At 44.9% G+C, this 26,842-nt stretch overlaps 1 protein-coding gene across 1 annotated transcript in view; it reads right to left on the bottom strand.

Annotated features, from left to right (window-relative positions):
* Positions 1-26,842, bottom strand: part of LOC119885460 (E3 ubiquitin-protein ligase RNF123) — a 168,277-nt gene that overhangs the window by 126,444 nt on the left and 14,991 nt on the right. Inside the window, 16 exon segments of the mRNA XM_038695501.1 lie at positions 3,211-3,356; positions 5,923-6,115; positions 6,857-6,957; positions 14,863-14,964; positions 16,588-16,708; positions 17,912-17,983; positions 19,571-19,632; positions 19,777-19,876; positions 21,406-21,523; positions 21,683-21,756; positions 22,460-22,552; positions 23,184-23,309; positions 23,751-23,855; positions 24,135-24,249; positions 26,384-26,509; positions 26,669-26,736. Of these exon segments, the coding sequence (XP_038551429.1) occupies positions 3,211-3,356; positions 5,923-6,115; positions 6,857-6,957; positions 14,863-14,964; positions 16,588-16,708; positions 17,912-17,983; positions 19,571-19,632; positions 19,777-19,876; positions 21,406-21,523; positions 21,683-21,756; positions 22,460-22,552; positions 23,184-23,309; positions 23,751-23,855; positions 24,135-24,249; positions 26,384-26,509; positions 26,669-26,736 (1,722 nt within the window).

A 26,842-nucleotide genomic window follows, 5' to 3' on the forward strand; every position in this document is an offset into this window, starting at 1 on the left:
GAGGCAAGAGATGCATTTAGAAGTTAGGTCTAAGCAGGCAAGCCTAGGCATGGCCTGCCTGGTCTGTGAGCATAAGGTACGGTCTAATGCTAGGTTCAAATATGCTGTGCGTTTTATAAAAAGAAATGAGGGCGAACTCTATGGCGAGACTAATAAAGTTCTGGAAGGAGGTGAAAGTGGTTAATAACAACAAAATGCCATTGCCTTATAGTATTGATGGCATTACGGAACCTGAAAACATTGCAGAGCTATGGAGGAGACACTATGAGAACATTTTTAACTGTGTGAAGAGCGATGGGTTTAATATAGGAGAGATACCTCACAGTGATGGTGTAGTCATCAGGCCAGAGGAAGTATGTTATGCTATTGACAACCTTAAAATGAACAAAGCCTGTGGGCGGGATAGAATAACAGTAGAACATCTGAAATACGCAAGTCAAAGTATTTCAGTTTTACTTGCTCTATGCTTTTCTGGGTTTATGAAGCATGGCAGGCTTCCTGGATCCATGTTATCTATCCTACTGGTACCTGTAGTTAAAAATAAGACTGGTAAGATAACTAGTGGATAACTATAGACCGACTGCACTTGCAAGTACACCATCTAAGGTATTTGAAGGGATCCTTATGGATAGGCTTGCTGAAAACATTACATCAACAGATCATCAGTTTGGTTTTAAGAACAAGCATGGAACTGATCTGTGTATTTACAGGTACAGATCACGCAATAGCACAGTCTTTATGTGTTTCCTGGATGCGTCAAAGGCTTTTGATCGTATCAATCATGGGAAACTGTTAGCGTGGTGTCCCCTTTTACCTAATCAGGATACTGCAGTTCTGGTAGTCTCACCAAACTATGCAAGTCAGGTGGGGGGTGAGTTTCTCAACACCTTTCTATGTCTCCAATGGAGTGCGGCAGGGCGGAATTCTGTCTCCGTTGCTATTCAATCTGTATATGGATAATTTATCTGGGGAGTTAAAGGGCTGTACAACTGGCTGCTTGGTGGGGGACAGTCTCATTAATCATATGCTTTATACTGATGATTTGGTGGTACTGTCTCCCTCCGTCTTAGAATATGTTCCCAATAGGGATTGAAGTTTGATATAAAATTTAACTCAATGAAGAGTGTGTTACTGATCGCCAAAACCAAGGAGGGTATGAAGTGTGTCTATCCTTCTTTCTTATTGGCAGGTGAACCACTAGAGGTTGTAAAGAAAGTTAAATATCTGGGACATGTGATAAGAGATGATCTCTGTGATGATGATGATGATGTGGTAAACTGTACGGGCAGGCAAACATGCTGGCACGCAAATTCCACATGTGCACTCCTGATGTTAAAATCTCCCTTTTTAAATCCTATTGCACTCCAATGTACACTGCCCACCTACGGTGTAATTTTAGTGAGTTTAAAATGAAAAAACTTCTCGAGTGGCTGATAATGATGCACTGAGAACTGTGCTTAAAATTCCTAGGTGGAGTAGTGCCAGTGAAATGTTTGTGTCCAACAATGTGGCCACTTTTAACGCTGTCTGAAGAAATTTTATGTATAGATTCATGTGCAGACTAATAGGGTCTAAGAATATGATCATTGTGTCCATAGTTGATGTTTCTAAGAGTGACACAAGGTGTGTGTGTGTGTGTGTGTGTGTGTGTGTGTGTGTGTGTGTGTGTGTGTGTGCGCGTGCATATATAGATATATACAGTGTGTTGTCTCTATGGACCTTTGTGTCTTGAATAAAATCATATAATCGTTTGGCTGGAGACGTTTCAATACTACTCGATACTGGGCTACTAAAGTCGATACCTTAAAGAAGTGGATTATGCTCATTTACAGGTTCAAAATCTTATTTAGAGGTTGTACCAGAACAGGTTTACATGGTTTCATTTTCAAAAAACACCATATTTTTTTGTCATACTGCACATTGCTGCAGCTCCTCTTTTCACCCTGTGTTGAAGGCTTCGTTTTAGCTATGGAGTGATGCATCTTGTCTCTAAATGATCTTTGTTGGGAGTTGCACATGCTCAGTTCCTAGTTAAGGACTACTAGCCAATCAGAAGCAGAGAAGGGCGGGTCAGCGAGAAGCCGGTAAACAGCTCGGGTTCAGCCGAGCCGGTCGGCAACACGGACTGGAGCGAGAGTTTCAGAGCGGTGAGTTATTAATCTGTATCCATAAAGTTTTAACTGAGCTCTGTCTCTACATCACAGGAACAACTTCATGTCCACTGACTGCCTGGAGGGTAGCTAGTGTTTGGAAGGGAGAGGAGAGCTGTGTGCTGCAGCTCGCTGTTTCTGAGGGCGTGTCGGAGTCGCCGCTCGGCGAGCGTTATATGAGGCGCGTTTAGGGAAGCGGCTGGACTACAAACAAGCTGTTTTCAGGCAGTTCAGAGCAGAGTTTTCTGTGGGAGATGGGAACTCCCTTTGGGCTGGACTTTGGGCTTTTTCATTTCACAAACCTGTTACAGCACAAAAAAGAATATAAATCAATAAAGGAGAGGGAAAACACACTGAACTTTTAAGATATGAACAGAGGAAACGTCTGTACAGGACAGCGGTGCGCTGGATTTATAACACAAGGCGAAACCAAAGAGGAGCTTAGACCAACACAGAGAGCTGGAAAGAGGCTCGAGTGTAATAATAAATTGCACCAAAATGTTAAAAAGTACGGATATAAGAGCTGATTAATGCTATGGTCTTATTTCATTTAGCCCCCGGGCCGTTTAACACTGGGTTTTTAACAGCATTAAATAACAAGAAACGTACAAGCCTCGTCCCAATACTGACACTAGTGCCCGCCCGGCACCAAACGGTCCAGCAGGTGATTAAAATCTACAGAGCATCAGTCATGTCGGTGAGGGGAGCTTTGGGTGGGTTTTACTTGCATTTACTTTCTTTTGTTTCCATATTCTACTTTGTTGTATTTTACTGACAATTTTATAGTTTTATAATCTTTGCCTTTCAACAACAGCATTTCACTGTGTAACCCTGTCTTGTATAGCGACAATAAAGCTGAACCTTGATCCTTAGTTTGTGAATGAAACTGTCCGCAAGTTGCAGCTGCTGAGGCGTCTGTGTGGATCAGCGAGGGTCCGCCATACTTTATTTACACCTGGAACTATCGAACGCAACTTAATCCCTGCTTCCTTCAGTCCAAACGAGGTAAAGGTCTTGAGGAACAAGCTACGCTGAAAGCATATAAAAACAACAAACTCACCTTTCCCAGCTGCTGGTGAACACTCAGGTTGTACATCATCACAATTCCGTCCACAATCTCCAGCAGGGACTTGTCTGCGATTGGCTGATCGGGCTCCTCCACCGGTCGCCCCAGCAGCAGCCCGTCGTTACCGTGGCTTCCCTCAACTTCGGGTGAAAGAGAAACAAACAGGAAAGAAAAACAAAAAGTTTGGAAAAGTAAAAATTGCAGGTGTGAAGTGACTGTGGGTTGGGATCTACAGCTGCAGGAAGCAGAGGGCGGAGGTGTGGGATCGTTCTTCCACCAGCCTGCTCTGGATAATTGGCATCACACTGGGGTTTTTTTCTACTTCTACTCAAGTCAATCAACAAGCTGCTCACTGGACACAGAGCTGAGTGAACATGCAGCCGGCCTACCCAGTGTCAAAGTCACAGCAGCATCAAATCAACATGAGCCCTGCAGCTCTGACTCACAGTCTACCTGTGAGGCTGATTACACTGAAAACCACCCGACAGGGAAATCATTCTGAATCCAGGAAAAATGAAAGCTTCACCAGCAGAGAGGGACTTCATTATCTGGAAGCGTGGCTTCAATCAGCAGAAAACTCCTCTGACATCTGATGGCGGTTCATGTCAATGACACCAAATCCCTTTTATTTACACAAATATAAGATGATTTAGTTTTTCTGGACGGTACGATTGAAACAGTGGACGTTAATTTATATTTGAGGATCACAACATCAGGTTTTCTTCTTTAAAGGAAATGTGTCTCCTGCAGAGAGCGTTGCATTGTGGGTTGTTTGAAGCCTTATTGTTGCTAGGCTAGCTGGTTTCTTCAAGTGCACTAAGGGCTGGGCAATAACTTAATAATGATAATTATCGCAATATAATTTTCCTCAACAACAAAAGTTTAATAAATGTTTGATTTAATTCATTTTATAGTTTTTAATTCTCTGCCTCAATTCTCTGCCCTTAAAGAAAGAAATAATGATTAGACATTTATCCTGATAATTATCTATATCGAATGATATAAAATGTTTTACAGTGATAACATTTTTGGCCATATTGCCCAGCCCTACACTTACAGCGAGTTTGTCAGAGTCTGTGTTCGGTTTGTCCAAATTTGACCTGCAGCAGATTCTGTCTGCAGACGTCTGAAACAGGCTGTCAGAGAAAATCATTTCGACTGCTTCAACAGTCTGACAGGAGAGACAGCGAGTCTGACAGACAAACAAACTGTGCTTTAATAGAGGTATTTAACGTGTCACTTATAATCGGGGTCGTCTAACATTCGGGTCAGTACAGTAGATTTCTTTTCCATGCGATTAGTCGACCTGTGAAACACATGAGAATCAACGTCCCTATGCAGCGACTCCCCTCTGGGCAGGAGAGGAGGCGTATTGTTCCTGAATGACACAACGAACATCCTCATACACTCACTTGCACAGATGTAGTCACAGAGATCAGTAAATCTTAACTTCTACTTAAGTAAAGTATATATTTGTAAATTAGTTAATTGTATTTTATTCCTTTATATTTTTAACCTACCTCATGTCTTGTAACTGTAATTTTATTTTTATTTTATGTGAATCGCAGCTTCTGTTACACCTCTGGGATGAATAAAGTTAATTATTCTAACGATCTATCAATGTAAGAGACAAAACATTTTCTTGACAAAACACTTGAGACATTTCTGCATGTTGGAGAAATTGTTTTCTCTCTTGATTTTCCGCTCTCAGAGTCTTAAATCTCATCTGATACGAGACTGTTCTCAGTCACTTTTTTGCGTCTCTCTTTGTCACAAATCTGATTACAGCCTCTTTTCTGTGCTGCGTGTAACTGAGGATCGGTCCTCCTCCAGTCCAGGAGGAGCTTAATCTGGCTGATATCTGGCTTTTTGAGATAATCGGTCGGTCGATACCTGCACTCACGAGGCCGAAAAGTGTCTGCAGGAACATCTGTAGGCAGCCTTGCTGTGGAACAATGTTTTGTGAGTTTTGGGAAAGTGGTGAGAAAGTGAGTTTGGAGCCCTAAATGTCCTCAGTCACTGTCCTCTTTTCTACAGCATTACTGGCTAGCGTTAAATATATAGATAGTTATACAGTAGAAAATAATGCAGCTGAGTAATGTCTGACAAACTGAACCCCGCTCTCCCTTAAACCCCAGTCATGCTCTGAAATCTACAGCAGAACCCAAAGTATGTTTCGGTTTCATTCATACATCTGAAACATCACCTTACTGGCTGAGATTAGATTGTACTCTGCAGGAATAAAAGATGACACACAACTTTTCTTTGTTTTGATATCAGCCTTATATATATATCTATATCTATCTATCTATCTATCTATCTATCTATCTATCTATCTATCTATCTATCTATATCTCGTCCTGCTCTCTAAATATCGACATCGGCCAAGTGTTGATGCACCTGAAGATGTTTGGTAACTGACAAAAACCCCAGAAGAAGAACTTCTGAGCAGTTTAGTTACAACAATAACTGTTTTTTAGCAGCGAGCTAACTGTTATCCATGAGCTAACACAGGTAGATTTACCAGGTAGGGAGAGTAATGACACACCCTACCCAGTTGCATTATGGGAAATGTAGGACCCTGGGATTCTGGAGTTGAGTAACACTCTGGACTAAAAGTCAGGATAAATCGGCTTCCAACTTTATGGAGGAGCAGCGTTAAATCGGCGGCCTGCTTTAATCAGTGTGACGTGGTTAAAGACTCACTGTCCTCCTCGGTCCTCTGCTCCACAGCGAGGGTCCGGACTTTCACTTTCTCCGGCTGTGTGAGGGGTCGTCTGGGAGTCATGAGGCTGACGGCGGCCGTGCTCAGAAAACGGTTGGCTCGACCCAGCGTGGGAGAGCTCAACCAGCTGGGCCTCGCCAGAGCGCCACCCATCGCCGCAGCACCGAACGGCCTCTGTTGTCAGTAAAAATACACAGATTAACAATGTGTGACACCAAGATCACACTTATGGACTTTGCTTAAAATCGACTATATATATATTTTAATATTTTTGCCTCGAACTTGAGTTTATCACAGACGGTATTAATGACATTGAGACAAACACCAACTACAGTTAGTCCTTTTTATCTCACTGGGGTAAAGCTGATTTTGTCTGTTAGCTACCATGCTAGACTGTTTTCTTTATACATCCATACACCTACTCTGGTAATATTAATTACACAGCCTTTGCTATTGTTGGTTAGCAATAATGAAAACTGTTAATGACAAGTATAAGTTACTGTGGTTAACTTCAGTCCCTCCAGGATCGTCTACTAACAAACACTTTGCCGCCACATAAACATGTAGAGAATGGAAGAAGCGCACGGAGGATGTCAGACGATACAAATCACTGAGACAAAGTGTGCTGCATCTCAGCTGCAAGTGCTAAAAGACTCAAGGTAAGCTGGTTTACATGTGCAGGTTTAGGGTTCGGCTCGCCAAGTGCTGGAGGGACTTTTTAATGATTCATCTACAATTCTTAAGTTAAAAAAAATCAAATCTACTTTTGCAGCTCACTTGTCCCAAGAACATCCCAACATCCCAACATCCCAAAGATGTCACAAAATCAGGCCGGAGAAATCCCGGAGGGACTGGTACATGTATAATATAAAAGTATATGCACACAAAGAACACATGGAAATAGAAACCGGACACCTGAGCTGCTCCGCTCTCCTCATCCTCATCCAGGTCGTCCATGGATGTGGCCTGGATCTCTGCAGGGTCGATGATAATGTTGGCTTTACTGGCCAAGTCATCTGGGGGACAAAAAAATCAACAACAACACATGCATCATATCAAAACAACAGTTCAGTTTCATTCTGTGTTTTTATTTCGCTGCACATGGAGCTCCTGAAGCTAGGAGAAAATCTGAACCATCATTGCATCATTATTTCTCCACAGAAAAACACAGAACGTGAAAACACAACAGGTATCAGCCTGAGCAGCCCACAGTCAAACGTGTGAGTCCAAAACACATCACGTTCTGCAGCAAACCGCCTTTACATCAAAGACATGTTTTCTGTTTGAACGAGAAGGTGCGAGGCGGATCCACTCTTGGAACCAGAGAAGAGATGAAAATCAGACTGGATCCTGCATGAGGGGAGGTGTGGTGATTTTTTTTATCTTTGGGATTTCACACTGAATGATTCAACATGTGTTTCATGTCTGTGTGTTCAGATCTATTCTATAGTTATGACTCACAGAAGGAGTGCGATTTTTGACTCAAATTCTCCTGCAACTCCGGCGCCCCCCTGAGGAGGCTTTACTCTTTGCTGAATGTCTGTCACAGAACACATCCAGTAGTTTCACATGGTTTAAAGTCCTGACAGTGAGTTAAATTACCGACGAGCACAGAGAAGATTTCCTCTCCCACCGCCCCCCCCCCAGATAGACCTCTGTAGCAGAAGCTGCCGTGCGTACTTCGGTCCTGTCACGTGTACTTTATGCAGACGGAAAAAGCCCTGCCTGGCATTCAATCAAGTTGATTAGTGAGCTAATCAATAAATGAGATCAAGCTTAGTTAACAACAGATGACACAACATCATGAGGGCAGCCAGCGGGTGATGAATGACCCCGGTGATTTGAAAATCGCTAAATTACGGGGGTGTTAATCAAGCCTTGATTGAATGCAGGTAGAGAGGTGCAGGCTGGACACAAATACTGATGAGAGAGCAGGAAGGAGAAGGGAGGGAGCGACGGAGAGACAGAAAGAGGGGGAGCAGAAAGTGTGCAGAGGAAAAAAAGATGGAAACATGTGACACATATGTCGTGATTTCTCAGAATCAGATTATTTCTATCACAAATAATATAGAATTTATTTAGTTTACAATAGATTATCAGTGTGTTTTCTTCCCAGAGTCCCTCGCGGCTGTGACTACACCGGCTGCTCTGTCTGAACAGACCGGGTTAACATGAGCTCCAAAAGGAAGCTGGCGGTGCTTCAGGGTTCTTCTGCCTTCTGTGCGTCCTCTACAGGTTAACGTTCCTCTCCAGAAGGTCAGAACAGACCATATGTGTTTTCATCCAGTCTCAATCATATGATCATTTCTTTCTGAACATGAAACCAGTGATTCCTAATCAACAGTCTGTTCAGGACAAAAGTTAAATAGATTTACTATCAAGTATGATATCGTGTACAAACTAAATTTTTTTCTAAATAATTAACCACATCAGCACTAATTAATTACTCAATATTATTTCTTAAGCCCAATTCAATAATATGGTTTCTTCACCTCATTCATACTATGTAGGTTGAGTGGGGAATTGTTTTCTCTCTTGCAGTAATTGTATATAAGGTATAGCTTTAGAAACTGATGAAGTGGTGGCACCCCAATTTGAAACGCCAAATGCGTCACCTTGCGGTGGTTTTGCATCTCCTTGCGGTGGTTTAGCATCTCCTTGCGGTGGTTTAGCATCTCCTTGCGGTGGTTTAGCATCTCCTTGCGGTGGTTTTGCATCTCCTTGCGGTGGTTTTGCATCTCCTTGCGGTGGTTTAGCATCTCCTTGCGGTGGTTTTGCATCACCTTGCGGTGGTTTAGCATCTCCTTGCGGTGGTTTTGCATCTCCTTGCGTTTGTTTTGCATCACCTTGCGGTGGTTTTGCATCACCTTGCGGTGGTTTTGCATCACCTTGCGGTGGTTTTGCATCACCTTGCGGTGGTTTTGCATCACCTTGCGGTGGTTTTGCATCACCTTGTGTGCATCTTTGGTTATCTGGTTATACTTTTGCTGCGCATGAGTCACTACTACCACACATGCGCAGTAGGAGTGAAACAGAACCTTGCGTCAGTTGAATCACACATTTGGCTGAAATATGTTTTCCGCTTTGGCTGTTAAAAGCAGACAATTGGCATTCTAGCGGGAGGGGCAGAAAAAACGCCATCTTTGGCGTTGCGGGTTTTCCCCATAGAGTTGTATTGGGAATGTGATTTAGTTAGTTAGCGTGTCTCCTCTAAAAACGTCTGTCACATCATTATGATCTGAAGAAGGACGAGGTCAAACACTCCATCCCTGCAGAGAACCGAAGCCTCCACAAACACCACGTTCCCTTTAAAGGAAGAAGTCACAAAAACAATCTCACCCCTACAGAGTCGTCTGAACAATCAGACCTGCTGCTAAGAGCCGAGCTAATGGTCTAAGATAAGTGTTACGACACTGAGTCATGGAGTGTGAGTACTGTGAGTATTAACGGCTCACTCTGTTTGAATAATTAGATTATAAGCAAGATCATCAAAACCCAGAGAATGTCAACCTCATTTTGTGCCTCTAACTCTTTAAGCTTTAATATTTCACTTGAAGCCCATCGTCACTAAAGTCATTACACCTCTAGCCTGAAACCAGATCCTTTACTGATCATCTCTGGCTGATGTGAACCAAAGCTGAATCTTACTTCAGCTTAGAAACTCTCTCTCTCATTGTACAAAGGTTTTGTCTGCACCATTAAAATGCCTCTGCATTAATTCATTAACACCTTATATTTGGAGAAGATTCGATTTGCTTTAAGGAACAAACTTTAATTTAGTACAGCTGAGGCTGCTGGGAATGTAATTCTGCAGGTAATTTGGTCATTAACCAACTGATGATGGATTATTGATGAGGATCACCAAAGTTATTACAGTTCATCCTGAGGGGAACATGAAGGTCTGAACCACATTGCATCTAATCCATCAAACAGTTGTTAAAATGTTACAGTCTGGAGCAAAGAGGTTGAAGGACGACCTTCGCCATCTCTAAAAATATGGACACAGTACAATATGGAGACAGTTTAAAGCTTTGAGCTGATGTCAAAGAGTTTTTTGATGTCCTCAGCTATTAAGTTCCTCTCCTTCAAGAGGAGTGGCTTTTGAAGGACTTTTGATTAACCAGCCTCCCCATTCCTCTCTGAATAAAAGTGAAGAGCAGCTTCTGCCTCTCAGGAAAAATCGAAATGAATGTAGCAGGTAATTGATTCCAGCTGTGACTCAGTGACTCTGCAGAGGGAATATCTATCTACATTACTCACCTGTCTCCCACCTGCTGACAATGACAAGAACAGCAAACGCAGCAGTGCTTCAGTGTGAAAAACTTTATCCAGTGTGGTTTGAAGTTTCTGTATGTCTTTGCCGCCTTCTGTTGCGTTTCTTTGCCGCCCTCTGCCGCGTTTCTTTGTCGCGTTTCTTTGTCACCCTCTGCCGCGTTTCTTTGCCGCGTTTCTTTGTCGCCCTCTGTTGCGTTTCTTTGCCGCCCTCTACCGCGTTTCTTTGTCGCGTTTCTTTGTCGCCCTCTGTTGCGTTTCTTTGCCGCCCTCTGCCGCGTTTCTTTGTCGCTCTTTGCCGCCCTCTGCCGCGTTTCTTTGCCGCCCTCTGCCGCGTTTCTTTGTCGCCCTCTGCCGCGTTTCTTTGTCGCCCTCTGCCGCCCTCTGCCGCGTTTCTTTGTCGCCCTCTGCCGCGTTTCTTTGTCGCTCTTTGCCGCCCTCTGCCGCCCTCTGCCGCGTTTCTTTGTTGCCCTCTACCGCCCTCTGCCGCGTTTCTTTGTCGCCCTCTGCCGCGTTTCTTTGTCGCCCTCTGCCGCGTTTCTTTGTCGCCCTCTGCCGCGTTTCTTTGTGACCCTCTGCCGCGTTTCTTTGTCGCCCTCTGTTGCATTTCTTTGTCGCGTTTCTTTGTCGCTCTTTGTGACCCTCTGCCACATTTCTTTGTCGCCCTCTGCCGCGTTTCTTTGTCGCTCTTTGTGACCCTCTGCCGCGTTTCTTTGTCGCTCTTTGTGACCCTCTGCCACATTTCTTTGCCGCCATCTGCCGCGTTTCGTTGTCGCTCTTTGTCACACTCTGCCGCGTTTCCTTGTTGCGTTTCTTTGTCGCCCTCTGTTGCGTTTCTTTGTCGCCCTCTGCCGCGTTTCTTTGTCGCTCTTTGTGACCCTCTGCCGCGTTTCTTTGCCACTCTCTGCCGCGTTTCTTTGCCACTCTCTGCCGCCCTCTGCCGCGTTTCTTTGTGACCCTCTGCCGCGTTTCTTTGCCGCGTTTCTTTGTCGCCCTCTGTTGCGTTTCTTTGTCGTGTTTCTTTGTCGCTCTTTGCCGCCCTCTGCCGCGTTTCTTTGCCGCCCTCTGCCGCGTTTCTTTGCCGCTCTCTGCCGCCCTCTGCCGCGTTTCTTTGCCGCTCTTTGCCGCCCTCTGCCGCCTTTCTTTGCCGCCCTCTGCCGCCCTCTGCCGCCCTCTGCCGCTCTTTGCCGCCCTCTGCCGCGTTTCTTTGCCGCCCTCTGCCGCGTTTCTTTGCAGCCCACTGCCGCGTTTCTTTGCCGCTCTCTGCCGCGTTTCTTTGTGACCCTCTGCCGCGTTTCTTTGTCGCCCTCTGTTGCGTTTCTTTGTCGCGTTTCTTTGCCGCCCTTTGCCACCCTCTGCCACATTTCTTTGCCGCCATCTGCCGCGTTTCTTTGCCGCCCTCTGCCGCGTTTCTTTGCCACCCTCTGCCGCGTTTGTCGCCCTCTGCCGCGTTTCTTTGTCGCCCTCTGTTGCGTTTCTTTGTCGTGTTTCTTTGCCGCTCTTTGCCGCCCTCTGCCGCGTTTCTTTGCCGCCCTCTGCTGCCTTTCTTTGCCGCGTTTCTTTGCCGCTCTCTGCCGCGTTTCTTTGTGACCCTCTGCCGCGTTTCTTTGTCGCCCTCTGTTGCGTTTCTTTGTCGCGTTTCTTTGCCGCCCTTTGCCACCCTCTGCCACATTTCTTTGCCGCCATCTGCCGCGTTTCTTTGCCGCCCTCTGCCGCGTTTCTTTGCCGCCCTCTGCCGCGTTTCTTTGCCGCCCTCTGCCGCGTTTGTCGCCCTCTGCCGCGTTTCTTTGTCGCCCTCTGTTGCGTTTCTTTGTCGTGTTTCTTTGTCGCTCTTTGCCGCCCTCTGCCGCGTTTCTTTGCCGCCTTCTGCCGCGTTTCTTTGCCGCCCTCTGCCGCGTTTGTCGCCCTTTGCCGCTCTCTGCCGCCCTCTGCCGCGTTTCTTTGCCGCTCTTTGCCGCCCTCTGCCGCCTTTCTTTGCCGCTCTCTGCCGCCCTCTGCCGCGTTTCTTTGCCGCTCTCTGCCGCCCTCTGCCGCGTTTCTTTGCCGCTCTTTGCCGCCCTCTGCCGCGTTTCTTTGCCGCCCTCTGCTGCCTTTCTTTGCCGCTCTCTGCCGCCTTTCTTTGCCGCGTTTCTTTGCCGCTCTCTGCCGCGTTTCTTTGTGACCCTCTGCCGCGTTCTTTGTCGCCCTCTGTTGCGTTTCTTTGTCGCGTTTCTTTGCCGCCCTTTGCCACCCTCTGCCACATTTCTTTGCCGCCATCTGCCGCGTTTCTTTGCCGCCTTCTGCCGCGTTTCTTTGCCGCCCTCTGCCGCGTTTGTCGCCCTCTGCCGCGTTTCTTTGTCGCCCTCTGTTGCGTTTCTTTGTCGTGTTTCTTTGTCGCTCTTTGCCGCCCTCTGCCGCGTTTCTTTGCCGCCTTCTGCCGCGTTTCTTTGCCGCCCTCTGCCGCGTTTGTCGCCCTCTGCCGCGTTTCTTTGCCGCGTTTCTTTGTCGCGTTTCTTTGTCGCCCTCTGTTGCGTTTCTTTGTCGTGTTTCTTTGTCGCTCTTTGCCGCCCTCTGCCGCGTTTCTTTGCCGCCTTCTGCCGCGTTTCTTTGCCGCCCTCTGCCGCGTTTGTCGCCCTCTGCCGCGTTTCTTTGTCGCCCTCTGTTGCGTTTCTTTGTCGCGTTTCTTTGCCGCTCTTTGTCACCCTCTGCCACGTTTCTTTGCCGCCATCTGCCGCGTTTCTTTGCCGCCTTCTGCCGCGTTTCTTTGCCGCCCTCTGCCGCGTTTCTTTGCCGCCCTCTGCCGCGTTTCTTTGCCGCCCTCTGCCGCGTTTCTTTGTCGCCCTCTGCCGCGTTTCTTTGCCGCTCTTTGCCGCCCTCTGCCGCGTTTCTTTGCCGCTCTTTGCCGCCCTCTGCCGCTCTCTGCCGCCCTCTGCCGCGTTTCTTTGCCGCCCTCTGCCGCGTTTCTTTGCCGCCCTCTGCCGCCTTTCTTTGCCGCTCTCTGCCGCCTTTCTTTGCCGCGTTTCTTTGCCGCTCTCTGCCGCGTTTCTTTGTGACCCTCTGCCGCGTTTCTTTGTCGCCCTCTGTTGCGTTTCTTTGTCGCGTTTCTTTGCCGCCCTTTGCCACCCTCTGCCACATTTCTTTGCCGCCATCTGCCGCGTTTCTTTGCCGCCTTCTGCCGCGTTTCTTTGCCGCCCTCTGCCGCGTTTCTTTGTCGCCCTCTGTTGCGTTTCTTTGTCGTGTTTCTTTGTCGCTCTTTGCCGCCCTCTGCCGCGTTTCTTTGCCGCCTTCTGCCGCGTTTCTTTGCCGCCCTCTGCCGCGTTTGTCGCCCTCTGCCGCGTTTCTTTGCCGCGTTTCTTTGTCGCCCTCTGTTGCGTTTCTTTGTCGTGTTTCTTTGTCGCTCTTTGCCGCCCTCTGCCGCGTTTCTTTGCCGCCTTCTGCCGCGTTTCTTTGCCGCCCTCTGCCGCGTTTGTCGCCCTCTGCCGCGTTTCTTTGCCGCTCTCTGCCGCCCTCTGCCGCGTTTCTTTGCCGCTCTTTGCCGCCCTCTGCCGCGTTTCTTTGTCGCCCTCTGCCGCCCTCTGCCGCGTTTGTCGCCCTCTGTTGCGTTTCTTTGCCGCCCTCTGCCGCGTTTCTTTGCTGCCTTCTGCCGCGTTTCTTTGCCGCCCTCTGCCGCGTTTCTTTGTCGCCCTCTGCCGCGTTTCTTTGTCGCTCTCTGCCGCCCTCTGCCGCGTTTGTCGCGTTTGTCGCCCTCTGCCCCGTTTCTTTGCCGCGTTTCTTTGCCGCCCTCTGCCGCGTTTCTTTGTCGCGTTTCTTTGCCGCGTTTCTTTGCCGCGTTTCTTTGTTGTCCTCTGCCGCGTTTCTTTGTCGCCCTCTGCCGCGTTTCTTTGTCGCCCTCTGCCGCGTTTCTTTGTCGTCCTCTGCCGCGTTTCTTTGAGGCGTTTCTTTGAGGCGTTTCTTTGTTGCCCTATGTTGCGTTTCTTTGACGCGTTTCTTTGACGCGTTTCTTTGACGCGTTTCTTTGACGCGTTTCTTTGACGCCCTCTGCCGCGTTTCTTTGTCGCGTTTCTTTGTCGCCCTCTGCCGTGTTTCTTTGTCGCTCTTTGCCGCCCTCTGCCGCGTTTCTTTGTCGCCCTCTGTCGCGTTTCTTTGTCGCCCTCTGCCGCGTTTCTTTGTCGCTCTTTGCCGCCCTCTGCCGCGTTTCTTTGTCGCTCTTTGTCGCCCTCTGCCGCGTTTCTTTGCCGCCCTCTGCCGCGTTTCTTTGCCGCCCTCTGCCGCGTTTCTTTGCCGCCCTCTGCTGCGTTTCTTTGCCGCCCTCTGCCGCGTTTCTTTGTCGCTCTTTGCCGCCCTCTGCCGCGTTTCTTTGTCGCTCTTTGCCGCCCTCTGCCGCGTTTCTTTGCCGCCCTCTGCCGCGTTTCTTTGCCGCCCTCTGCCGCGTTTCTTTGCCGCCCTCTGCCGCGTTTCTTTGTTGCCCTCTGCCGCGTTTCTTTGCCGCCCTCTGCCGCGTTTCTTTGCCGCCCTCTGCCGCGTTTCTTTGCCGCCCTCTGCCGCGTTTCTTTGTCCACCTCAGCTTGCTGGTGAAATGCAGCACTGATCTCTACAGTGCAGCATTTCACTTCAAAGAAACTTATCAACCTGTTGAAACCTCTGTGAATACAGACGCGACAGATACCAACCTTTGAGTGTTTTCTTCAGGTGGGAGAGGAGGCCCCCGAGTCTCTGTAGGTCAAAGTAGTCCACCTTCCCGTTGTAGAAGAGCTGGGGAGGGACGTAGGCCTCTGCAGAAAGACGACACAGGGTTACACCAATAATTTGGTCAGAATGAATGATGGTTTGGGAAAATAAGACAGAGGAGATGGATGAATGAGAGAGAGAAGCAGGAAAGTGAAATACATTTAAAAATACAGATGTACACAGAGACAGATAGAAAAAGGCACAAAGAGAAGAGGAAATATGGCAGAGGGCAGAAAATTAGCAGAGCCAAGAGGCAGAGATAATGGCTGACAGGGGAGCAGAGATAGTGAGCACACCATAAACAACCTTCATTATAATTGCAAAGCAGTAAATGTACAAAGAGCGTCCTCGTCCTTGTTGCTAGTTTCAGTGATTATGAGACCGGCCCCCGAGAAGTGAAGAGCAAACATGGAGGGCAGGCACACACAAAGACATCAAATACATCTATACACACAGACACAAGTATACAGCATATTTTGTGTAAATACAGAAAAGGAGGCCATGGGTTTAACAGCTGTTTAATGATAGGTTCTTCCATTAAAACACCCCGAACCTTTAACAGAGAGCTTTGAGAGGACTAAAATATAGTGAGATTAACATTAGCAATCAGACATTAGTACAGTGTGGGCGGGATCAGGTGCAGAGTTTCATTTCTACGGTATGGTGCATTTAAAACTCCCTCACATCATCCTGCACATATTAGAAGGATCAGAAGTTGGCTTATTACATTAAATGAACTTATTACATTTCAGCGGGACTTTGGAAACAATGCATTTATGTTCAGTTGACTCGACTACTGTAACAGCATCTTTACCAGGTTTCCCTAAAAGAAATCGATCAGACAGCTGCAGCTGAATCCGAACGCTGCCGCTCGAGTCCCCACTAACACCAGGAAAGTGGATCACATCACTCCAGCTCTGAGGTCTTTACACTGGCTTCTTGACTCACTGTCAGAGAACGAATTTTAAAATACTGCTGTTGTTTTATAAAGCTCTGAATGGTTTAAGGACAAAATATATTTCTGGTCTTCTGCTACGTTATGAACCTTAAAGACCTCTCAGGTGGTCTGGGATCAGGTCTGCTTTCTATCCCCAGAGTCCAAACTCAACAGGGAGAAGCAGCGTTCCCAGAAAACTGCAGATCTGCTGAAACTCAGTTCTTTCAAATTGAGCCTTTTCTTTTTCCCGCTGCCTGTTACTAAATCTAATGTGAGGCTTTTGATTAATATCTTATGCTGCATTTGTGCCTTTTACCCTTCTGATTTATCTCTTTTTAATGGTATTTAAATGTCTTTTTACATTGCCCTGTGTTTTATGTCAAGCACTTGCCTTGTTGATGTAATGTGCCCAATGGTGCCTAAATTACACGATACTGATTTATTTGAATGTGAAATGACATAAATCATGTTGTAAACGGCTGCAGCGCATGGACGCACACAACGTATCGGATTAAAGAGTTATTACTGATCAGTATGATGCTTTTACACATTTTAAAACACTGCTTATTTCATTAAAACTATTTATTCACATTTTAAGCATAAGCATGTATTTAGTTTGATTTTGCTGAAAACACCAAAGCGCTTTTCTCTGGTCGCTGCGCCGCCACAGAAATAATAATGGCTATGAATGAACTATGAATGAACAAATGTGAATAACAGTGTGCTGCACCTTCACTGCTGACGCTGCCAGGAGTCTTCCTGTTGCCTTCGTCCCAGCTGGCCCTCACAGCCGTTATGAGGCGGTGGAGGAAACACACCATGTACTCTGGAGGGCAAAGCGCTGTCGGGTGCTGGAAGAAAAACACACGTATGAAAAGGATTTGTGCAAAGAGATGGTGGAGGGAAGACGCACTGGAACAAATATTGTTTGTTAGTAAAACTGGGCTGCCAAAATTAACACACTAATAACACTGATAATTTATTCTGGTCCAAATAAACTGAACTAAACTGAACTTGTTAAAAAAGAGACTTCTCACCTGGCCCATAATATACGCGGATTACAAGCATGATGACAATTATTTTCTTTATCGATTAATACGATAAGTATCTTCCAGATTCATCGATTAGAAAAGTGTCTATTACATATCGGCAGATATAGAAAAATGCTCATCAGTCCGAGCTGACGACTTTGAGAGGCTGGAACAGATTCAAACAATGAATCAACCAATCGTTTCAGCTCTAAACTCAGCTTATGTTTGATGCAAATACACCTTAAAACAGCATTACACACAATATAATAACAATACAAATAGTTATCTAGTATTGTGCAGTTTACAACATGACCTTTGTTATTTCCCACCTTGGTTGACAGATATTGTGAAATACAGTGCGAATGTGTTTATATTTAGTCCTCAGTTGGATTGTGCTTCTAACAAAATGAAAATAAAAGCTGCCCTGTAGACAGATAGTGAGACAGCTTTCTTCCAGACAGAGATTATCCCCCAAATACAATACTGTGCAGAGATTTTAGGCAGGTGTGGGAAATGTCTGCCTCCCTGAAGGAGTTGCATGACGGATAAGTATCTGCCTGTACATCTCAGGCCATTCATTCTGACCTAATCCCCAAGTCTGTTTGCAGAAATGCAGCCCCAAACTTGCAGGAGACCTCCACCGTGCTTTGACTGCTGCCTGCAGACACTCGCTCTCCAGCCCTTCGGCGAACAATCTGCCTTCTGCTGCAGCCAAATATTTCAAAACGGTAACTAGAAGCATTGATGCTGTTTTGAAGGCAAAGTGTGTTCACACCAAATACTGATTTTATTTAGATTTTTTTCTTGTGTTCGCTCACATTTTGTTAATTCATAAATTTATTCTACTAACGTGTGTATTTTTGAAAGCATTCTTACTTTACAACAGCATAACACATAATATAATAACACCAGCCTAAAAACTTCAACACAGTACAGTATGTCCGCTAACAGTGATCACAGACTAACAACGTTTTTAAGTGTTAAACGGCAAGTAAAAGGTCAGGACCACCGACGCCTTCTTACCCCTCTGTTGCTGGCGTTTTCTTGGAGAAACTTCCTGAACTTATTGAGGAAAATGTAGCGAGAGGCTTCCCCCTGGAAGAGACACAAAGACAGAAAACCAGGATCAGACTGCGACCCAGAGATACTGCTTCAACTGCTGGACAAAGTAAAACATTCAATGAAATGAGGAACCTTTACTTTAACAATCTCAGATTTCAAAGAGCTCTCAACTACTTCAAATACTCAGAGAAGGAGACACATAATTAATATATATTAATCTTCATGATGTGTTATATTTTGATGTTTTGGCAACGTTGAAACGTTCATATAAAAAATAAAGCTCTTGTAAAAGGAGATACTGAGACAGTAAAGCGCACACCACCAGTGTCGTTTCTCTCTGACGAACATTAATTAAACACCAAGTCACTGACGGCAGATCCGATCCAAACACCAGCTCCGACCAGCAGCGGAAACCTCACGAGGTCTTTTTAATTAACTCGGTCACTGTAGTGTGGAGAGTTAGTCAAGTAAATCAACTGGACCAAATGACAAAGTTGTTGATTCAGTATTTCACCATTTCAAGAGGCCGAGGCCAACCAAGCGAACATAATAACACGCTACAGCTGCCCACTGATCAACGGCGCTGACACACAGCAGCTAGGGTCACCACAGCGAGGTGGTTTGGTTTACGCACCTCCGAGACTTAAGAGCCTTAAGTCCTGGACTTAAGGAGATAATTAAAAGTATTAAGATGAAAAGATCAATGATTTATAACCTGCAGAGCGGCGCTGTTGCTTCCTCCTCAGAGTCTGAAAGCGGGGGATTCGTGTCAACATGGCAACCCTGCATTCAAAGCTATATTTAAGCCCACAGCTGGTGTGACAGCTGAAACGTGGATCCTGTTATAATAACTAATCTTAGGCGGTGTCTTCTTCTGTCGGGACGTTTAAAATCCCGGGTTCCCACATGTGGTTTTCACACAAAAGATGGAGCAGATCAGTGTTAATTTTGAAAAGAATTTTTAAATTGGGATTTAGTCACCTACTGGAAATTAGTGGATTTTAAGTCAGTTTTGCTTTGTTTTAGTCAAGATTTCGTCTGCGGGGATCCGTTTTAATTGTAGTTTTTGTCATAATTATCATACGATACGGTGCTGATTTTGCTGAAGGACATTCTAGCTGTATTAAGGACTGTGCCTCATTTCTTTCCATATGACAGTAGGTTTTTAATGTACTCCAATAGCCTTCTCTTCTCTTTCTTCCGACCTGGCTTGTGCTCATTCTTAACGATCAACTCATTTGCGTTGCTTTGCATAGACGGAGCCAGTTTAGGGTTTAAATTCTCTCACAATCTGCACTTGCAGAAAAGAAAAACAACAAATGTTTGGACCTGCTCGGCAGACTCCAGGTTCTCTCGTGTGCTGAAAGAAGGCATGAAATTCGGTTTGTTTCCCCGTCAGCGCACAATGACATTATTTGTGTGGTAAAATATTTTTTTAATGAACGTCGTCGTTACAATTAAGTCATGGAATAAAAAGCCGTCAACAAAATGTTTTCGTTGACTAAATGAACACTGGAGCAGATTTTGGCAAGGAGCTCTGTGAAAGTACCGGCTGCTGTTTATTATTATATTGTTAAATGATAAAATAATAACAATAAACACAATATGAACTGTACGTACCGTAGCTTTGTCTTTGTTATTGAGCAGCAACTTCAGGATCTGGACCTGCAACTCCTCCACAACTAAGGAGGAGGAGAGCGGAGTCAGCAGGACAGAGAACAATGCAGGAGTAAATGTACTCACTTTAAAGACCTAAACTATATAAACTACGAATGAGAAACTTGATGTACTTTTTCATACAGAAAACACAAGTGTGTTTGTCTGACCTTCAATCCTCTTTTTCAGTCTCTGACAGCCTCTCTCGTACGCTCGCCGCCTCAGTCGCTCATCTGCACTTTCGTCTTTGGGCTCCCGCTCATCTTTCCCCTGAGTGGACAATAAATAATAAACAAATAAACAGCCAATCAGTGTCCGTCTTATTAGTCGGCCCTGTCTGCCTTCACAACAGGCACAAACACAGGTCACATAAGACTGTTTGTGGACATGTCATGTGACATTAGAGAATATTACAGCCTGCAGGTGACGATCAGGTCAAAATAATCAGAAAGACTCTGAGTGGCACGAATAAGTGAATAATAATAATAATAATAATAATAATAATCTTTATTTGTAGAGCACTTTTCAAAAACAAGTTACAAAGTGCTTTAACAAGTATAAAGACAATAAAACACATAAAAACAACAACATGATAAAAGCAAGAAAACACTAAAATTCATGTTTAAAATAAATATAAAATATACATAAAATAGGATAAAATAAAGTCAAATAAGATCAGGAAAGGCTCTCCTATAAAAGTATGTTTTAAGAAGGGACTTAAAAGAGTTCACTGACTCAGCCGACCTGATTTCCTCGGGCAGGCTGTTCCAGAGCCTCGGGGCCCTGACAGCAAACGCTCTGTCCCTTTAGTTTTCAGTCGAGACTCTGGAACAGACAACAGACCTCTGCCCGAGAATCTCAAGGTACGTGCTGGTGCGTATGGGACTAAAAGGTCAGAAATATAACAAGGCGAGAGGCCATGAAGAGCTTTAAAAGTGATCAATAGAATTTTAAAGTCAATTCTAAAACATACTGGGAGCCAGTGTAATGAAGCTAAAATAGGAGTAATGTGGTCATATTTCTTTGTTCTGGTTAAAAGCCTGGCAGCTGAGTTCTGGACAGTCTGGAGTCCATCAATAGATTTTTGGGTTAAACAGGTGAAAAGGCTGTTGCAATAATCCAGGCGTGATGAGATGAAGGCGTGTAAAATGGTCTCGGTGTCCTTAAAAGTTAACATAGATCGTATTTTTTTTTATACATTTCTCACCTGGTAAAAACACGATTGCACAAGCTTTGTGGTGTGCTGCTCGAAACTTAACTTAGAATCGAACCAGACGCCAAGATTCTTTGCAACAGGCTTAATGTGATTCACCAGGGAACCAGCAGATGGCAGTATTTGATTTGCCATCTGCTGGTTGGATCAAATAGAGCAAAGTTTCTCATTTATTCCTGCACAAGTTCAAAGCTCTATTCTCCCCTGTCTGTCTTTTCTTAATTGTGCACGAGGCCAAGCACAAAATGATGAACATTATCTTTTAATAAGCTTAGAGTGATCAGTGAACATCTCCTCCCATGTGACCTCCGTCTCCTGCAGCTCTGATACACATCAGCACAACCTCGGACACTCTGTAAAAACACTTTCACTCTTGAAAGTGTTTTTGTTCAGTCGGGACAGAGGCGGTAGATAAAAACATGTGCAGAAGTAGAAAATGTCATTAATGGAAATATAATTAAGTACAATCGTACTGTCTCCGTTAGACTGGGGTTGTTTTATATTAATGAACACAAGGCCGGATCAGTTTTCAGGTCACCTGAGGAGCGAGCAGAGTGAGCAGCAGCAGCAGGTGAGTTTGTTTTACCTCCTTGTCAAAGTGCGTGGGCCACCAGGTGGTCGGGATGAGCTCCTCTAGCCCCGCCTCCTTCACTCTCAGCGGAGTCTTGATGTAAAAAAACACAACCGAACGCAGAACATCGAACGTGAACGTCTGTTAAGGAGAATATTTAACAGGCACCACTAACGAACGTTTGACTATAACTGTTTCTTCAGAGCAGCTTTGACTTCCTGTGAAAAGGGAGCTCTGGCTAGTTTTCTAGTTTTTTCAAAGTCTTCCAACGTCAGAAACAACAGAAGGATATAAGACGTTGTTCAGCAGGTATTTCCTGGACTTCTCGTGATGCAGGATGGCCGTGGTCAGACGCAGGTAGTGGATCTGAAACACAGGTAGAAGCGGGAAGAGGAAATTCAATACTCGACAAACCTGCAATATTCTAGTTTCTGTTAAATACTTTTATTTTTAAGGACTTTAATTCTTTCCAACTCAGTCATTATTATCACTTATTATTTATCCATTACATACTGCAGAATACTGTTTCCACACTTTTAGATTTAAATATTTACTTTTTATATTTTGTACTTGCCAACATTTGTATTATTATTTATATTTCTTTAACCGACTGTTTAGCAACGTGAGCAACTGTAAGGCAACAACTTCCACTCAGGGATCAATAAAGTACTTTACTGACCGGATTCCAAGAGATTCCTGCCGAATGTTCATTTTTTCTCAAAAAGTATATTTGATCAAGTTAATTTAGTTTTAAATCACCTTTATTTTTTTAGAATTAATATTTTATTTATTAAATTCACATATTTACTAACACAAGTCCGTGAACCTTTTCATCCTGTTTCCCTTTTTAATATTAAAACGATCTTTTCTAACAAAAAAAAAACAAAACTCTGTCAAAACTGTGTTCTTACGGATACAACCCAAAAAATAAAAACCTCAGGATCCAAAGAAATAAATGTGTGATTTGTGTAATCAGTAAAAGTGTGGCTATACAGTTACATTAAGGACTTAATGCAGATGCTTCCTTAGAGCAGTGGCAGGTCCAGGACCACCTGCCTAAATGTCCTACCTGGAAGCCCAGGTCGGGGATGATGGGGGAGAAGCGGTAGGCCCTCAGCAGGGACATCATCAGCTGCTTTAGACACTCATTCACTTCATAGTCCTGCAGAGAGACACACGGACTGAACTCAAGCTGGTAACTCAACAGTAACTTGCTCAAAATCAGTGCATCGTGTTGCGACTGCAGAGGCCATTTAACACAAACGCCTTCATCATACGGACTTTGTTTCAAAGGTTCTCTGATCTCTGAGCTCACAGCCCACCCTGGCTCCACAGGTACAAACTAACTTTCTTCCACATTTCACAGGAGCCAAAGAGACTCGTAGGGATTCGAGCAGCTGAAGTTGCCGATTTGTGTTTGCGCCAGAAATATAATGATGAGAGTACAACTCTCACTGCATGACTTCACATGCTGATGCACATTTAGTCTCCGACTGCACATTTTTTGATACGGTTGATTTCTGATTCACAAAAAATGTGAACGTAATCTGTGTCTGGGCTTGTTTTACTTTATTCATGGGGTCCAAAAACCTGGATTCCACTTTGAACCAAAATGCTGGACCCACAAATTTAACGGGTTGTTTGAGGGTCAAGACCTGGTTTTAGGGTTCAGGTTAGAATGAAGTTACAGTTAGAGTAAGGGTTAGGCATGTAGCTGTGATGGTTCAGTTAGAGAATGCATTATGTCAATGACAGGTCCCCACAGGGATAGAAGAACAAACGTGTGTGTGTACCTCCATTAGCAGCCAGAAGAGATCCAGAAGCTGCTGTATGAGCGGATGTTCATCCACTGAGCCTCCTCCCTCCAGAATCCCCAACAGGAAGTTCATCAGCACGTCCTCCACCAGGTAAACTTTACACTGCGGAGGAAAAACAACAAGTGGAGACGCCATCAACACGGCACTTCGGACGCCACGTCACTGCTGCATTTATTTACTCTGTTAAAGACAACAAAACAAGCGCACAAACCTCTCCCCAACGTTAACTTAATGATAATCTTAACTTCCAAACGCCCGAGCAAAATGTAGCCAGAGACCAGAGTTTGTTTTATGTTCCAGTTATTTTAAAAAGACATTTTTACTGCATAAATACACGCCAGCAGTTCTTCGTGAAACCACCAGATGGTGCCAAAGTTTAAACTTCTAAACAGAAACATGGTGACTTTAAAACTGGTGCCCAACAACCAGAAGACCCACTGACATCTAGCACCTGGAAGCCCCCATAAAGCATAACAACAAGATGAATTCAAACTCTCACTTTCACCGACTCAACCACAAACAACTACTAACAACTTTTTTCACCATTAATGGAGCGAAGTGGTTGAAGATGTGAGCCAGAGTGACGAGGACCGTGGGTTCTCCGTGAAGCCTCCAGGCTGCACAGTCCTGCTCCACCAACCTCTCCTCCTGCAGCGAGGACACAAGCAGAACAAACAGAGAGGAAGAGGCGTCGTTAAATCCCCACAGGAGACGCAAAACACAAGGACTGATTGAAAACAGGCAATTAATTAACTTTGCAAAAAAATAAAATAAAAACATCGGCTGTTGTTCTCTGTAAAACAGACAATTACAGTTTGTTAAATGTGAAACAACAATTATTAGATTATTAGATGAGCTCATTAATTATAAAACACAAATCAAACAAGCAGCACGAAGCCAGTAAAGACTGCAGTCGACGGTTCCTACCTGCGTGTCGAGGGAGGTGGAGAGGACGTTCTTGATGTAGCCCAGGAGTTTCTGAGCTTTCACCAAGTCTGCAGTTGGGGGGTTCTGGAGGGGCAGGTAGCCTTCCACAGGGTACGTGAATCACACTCAGGTCAAGGACGACAACGTACAGATAAACAAGTATGAAGTGAAAAGATGCAATAATCCTGCGCATCTCCTTTATATATTCTCATCTGTGCTGAAACAACCAACCGCGTGAAGACTTGAGCGTCCTTCTGTAAATATTAACTTGAGCAAAACCTGTGCGAGTACAGAGGGGGTGTGCAGAGCGTTGTGTGGCAGACGTTTGGGATTATCTTCAGTCTCACTTCTCAGGCTGTCTGCGGTTATCGTAGCAGTCAGCGGGCACCTAGAGCTCAGAGATACTAGTTCATATTTATACAGAGACGGGACAGAACAGTAAGCAAAGGAAATTAAACTACCAGGGCCCCGTTTCAGAAAACGGGATTAGTTAAAATTCTGAGTATATTGAGCTTGAGATGAGGGAAACTCTGGGTTTTCTGTTTCAGAGAGCGAGATCAGATAATCCATAGATCAGTAACTCCGGCAACTTATCCTGTGAACCTCACCTCCTCGGGAGGACGTGAGGTTCACAGGCTATTAGTTTTTTACCCAAACATGATCTTGAACATGACGCTTTATGATCAATCTGTCATCGATGTTTGGACAGATCTCAGCACATCGTGGATTTATCCTCAGCACAGAATAAAATCTATGTCCGTCATTAAGAATAACGCTACAGTAACAGAGTGAAAACACTTACTTTGAGCTAGATGTAAATGTAGTTTTAAAAGTGAGTTTTTTAATTTTTAGCTGCATATATTCTGAATGTGGTTTGACAGCATTAATAAAATATGAAATTAGCAAGATTTTATTAATGTAAAATAGACGTCTAAAACTTCACACTCAGTTTGAACCTATAGACACATTTTCCACAGCAGAAAGATAAATGAATAGAATAACCTGCTGGGTGTGACTGTACAATCACAGGTTCACGAATAAACTGTGTCTTATATTTGATCTATACATATTTTCATAATCAGGTCGCCGATCGCCACCAGCATTTTGTCCCGTCGGTAGACCAAGTCAAGAACAAGATCGGAGTTTATTGAGACAAGACCAAGACTTTTAGGGGCTGAGAGCAGTCGAGACCAAGACCGAGGGAGGGCGAGACCGAGTCAAGACCGAGACCAGTTCCCTGCATTGCATGGCACGCAATAAAATGTGGAACGAGATCATAGGTAGTTCACAAATTGATCTGAAAGATCCACATTCCCATTAAAACACCCACATACAAACACCAAGAGCTGAAATCAACGTAAGCGTCGCGGGGAGGGGGGGGACAGTCGTAAATTAGGGTTACTGGTTGCATTTGAAGCAATAAGTTTTACTTCCAATCAAAGTTAGGATGTTAACAAATCAGACAATGCAAAAGCAATTTATTGATATTCCTAAAGTTATGCCCTTGACTGCTCTTGAAATAAAATGGTCTTAAGTGGTCAAAAAAGTCAAGACCGGTCTCGAGTACTACAACACGACCCGTCGGGTTACAGCTTATTAAATATAGCCCTCCTGTTTAAAATGAATGTAACGGGCTGTAGGAAAATTCCAGCACTTTATCATTTATTCCAGTCTGCTAAATGATGAATGAGCAACGCTGTATAGCAGCCTAACAATGTTAACGTGTTGATCCTCCACTCCTGTGTTTTAGAGCCTATCAGGGTCCGCGTTGGCACACATTCAGATTTCTAGATCCACCCCATTAAAATGGAGGATCTGCCTTTATTTACCCGTTGCCACGGTGAATCGTAGTGTCGGAGCGCTTCCAGCTGGTTCAACATACTCAGCTTTGATTGAACGAATTCTGATCAGCTGTTCTGGGACCGAAAAACTCAAGAGTTTCCCACCTCAGGCTCAATCAACTCAGAGCGCAGGGAGAAGCTCAGAGTTTGTTAAGACTGCTTTCTGAAACTGGGCCATGGTTAGTTCAGAAAATATGTATCTGTTACTAGGGCGACACTTTGTGTTGAAAGGCGGTGGGGACAAAAGGGCTGAGATGAAAAAACATTTTTTAAGCATTTGTGATTTCAGGATTGTATAACGGGGAGATTGGTATGAGATCAGAGTAGATCTTCACAAATTAGGGCGGATCGGGAAAAATACACCGCTTTTTTAGGACAAAGCACATTTGTTTCTTGTGTCTCGGATATCTGAGAGGTCTGCTGCCAAAGTTGAAGGCCACCGACTCTTTGAAGGAGAGGCTGATGGCGGGAAAGTACGCCACGCCTGGACCCATCTTGATGTCGGTGAACGCTGTGCCCAGAGACTGGCCGTTCCTGAGGACACAAACACAGCATGCAGGATCACAGCCACAGCGCTAATTAAACCAATTTACACTCTATTTAACGTCTCTCTGGCTTTTACAAGTGTTGCGTGCGTCTCTTAATGACGAGGCAACAGCTGCTGATGTAATGAAATATAAATCCTTGACTTACAAGCAGAACGTGATGGTTCCCTCGTCCAGGTCTATCAGACAGCTGACGATGTCTCCAGCTGCCCACGACTGAGGAGAGACAAACTGCTGTCAGCGCTGGCAGCTGGTCACGCAATATAATACAATATAAAAAGAAACACAGTCAAACTTCCTGGTCCTGTCTCTCTGCGTGCGT

This window comes from Micropterus salmoides, unplaced genomic scaffold (genome assembly GCF_014851395.1).
Source record: "Micropterus salmoides isolate LMB-PRFRI ecotype aquatic unplaced genomic scaffold, ASM1485139v1 Ms_hic_scaffold_4, whole genome shotgun sequence".
NCBI classification, from domain to species: domain Eukaryota; kingdom Metazoa; phylum Chordata; class Actinopteri; order Centrarchiformes; family Centrarchidae; genus Micropterus; species Micropterus salmoides.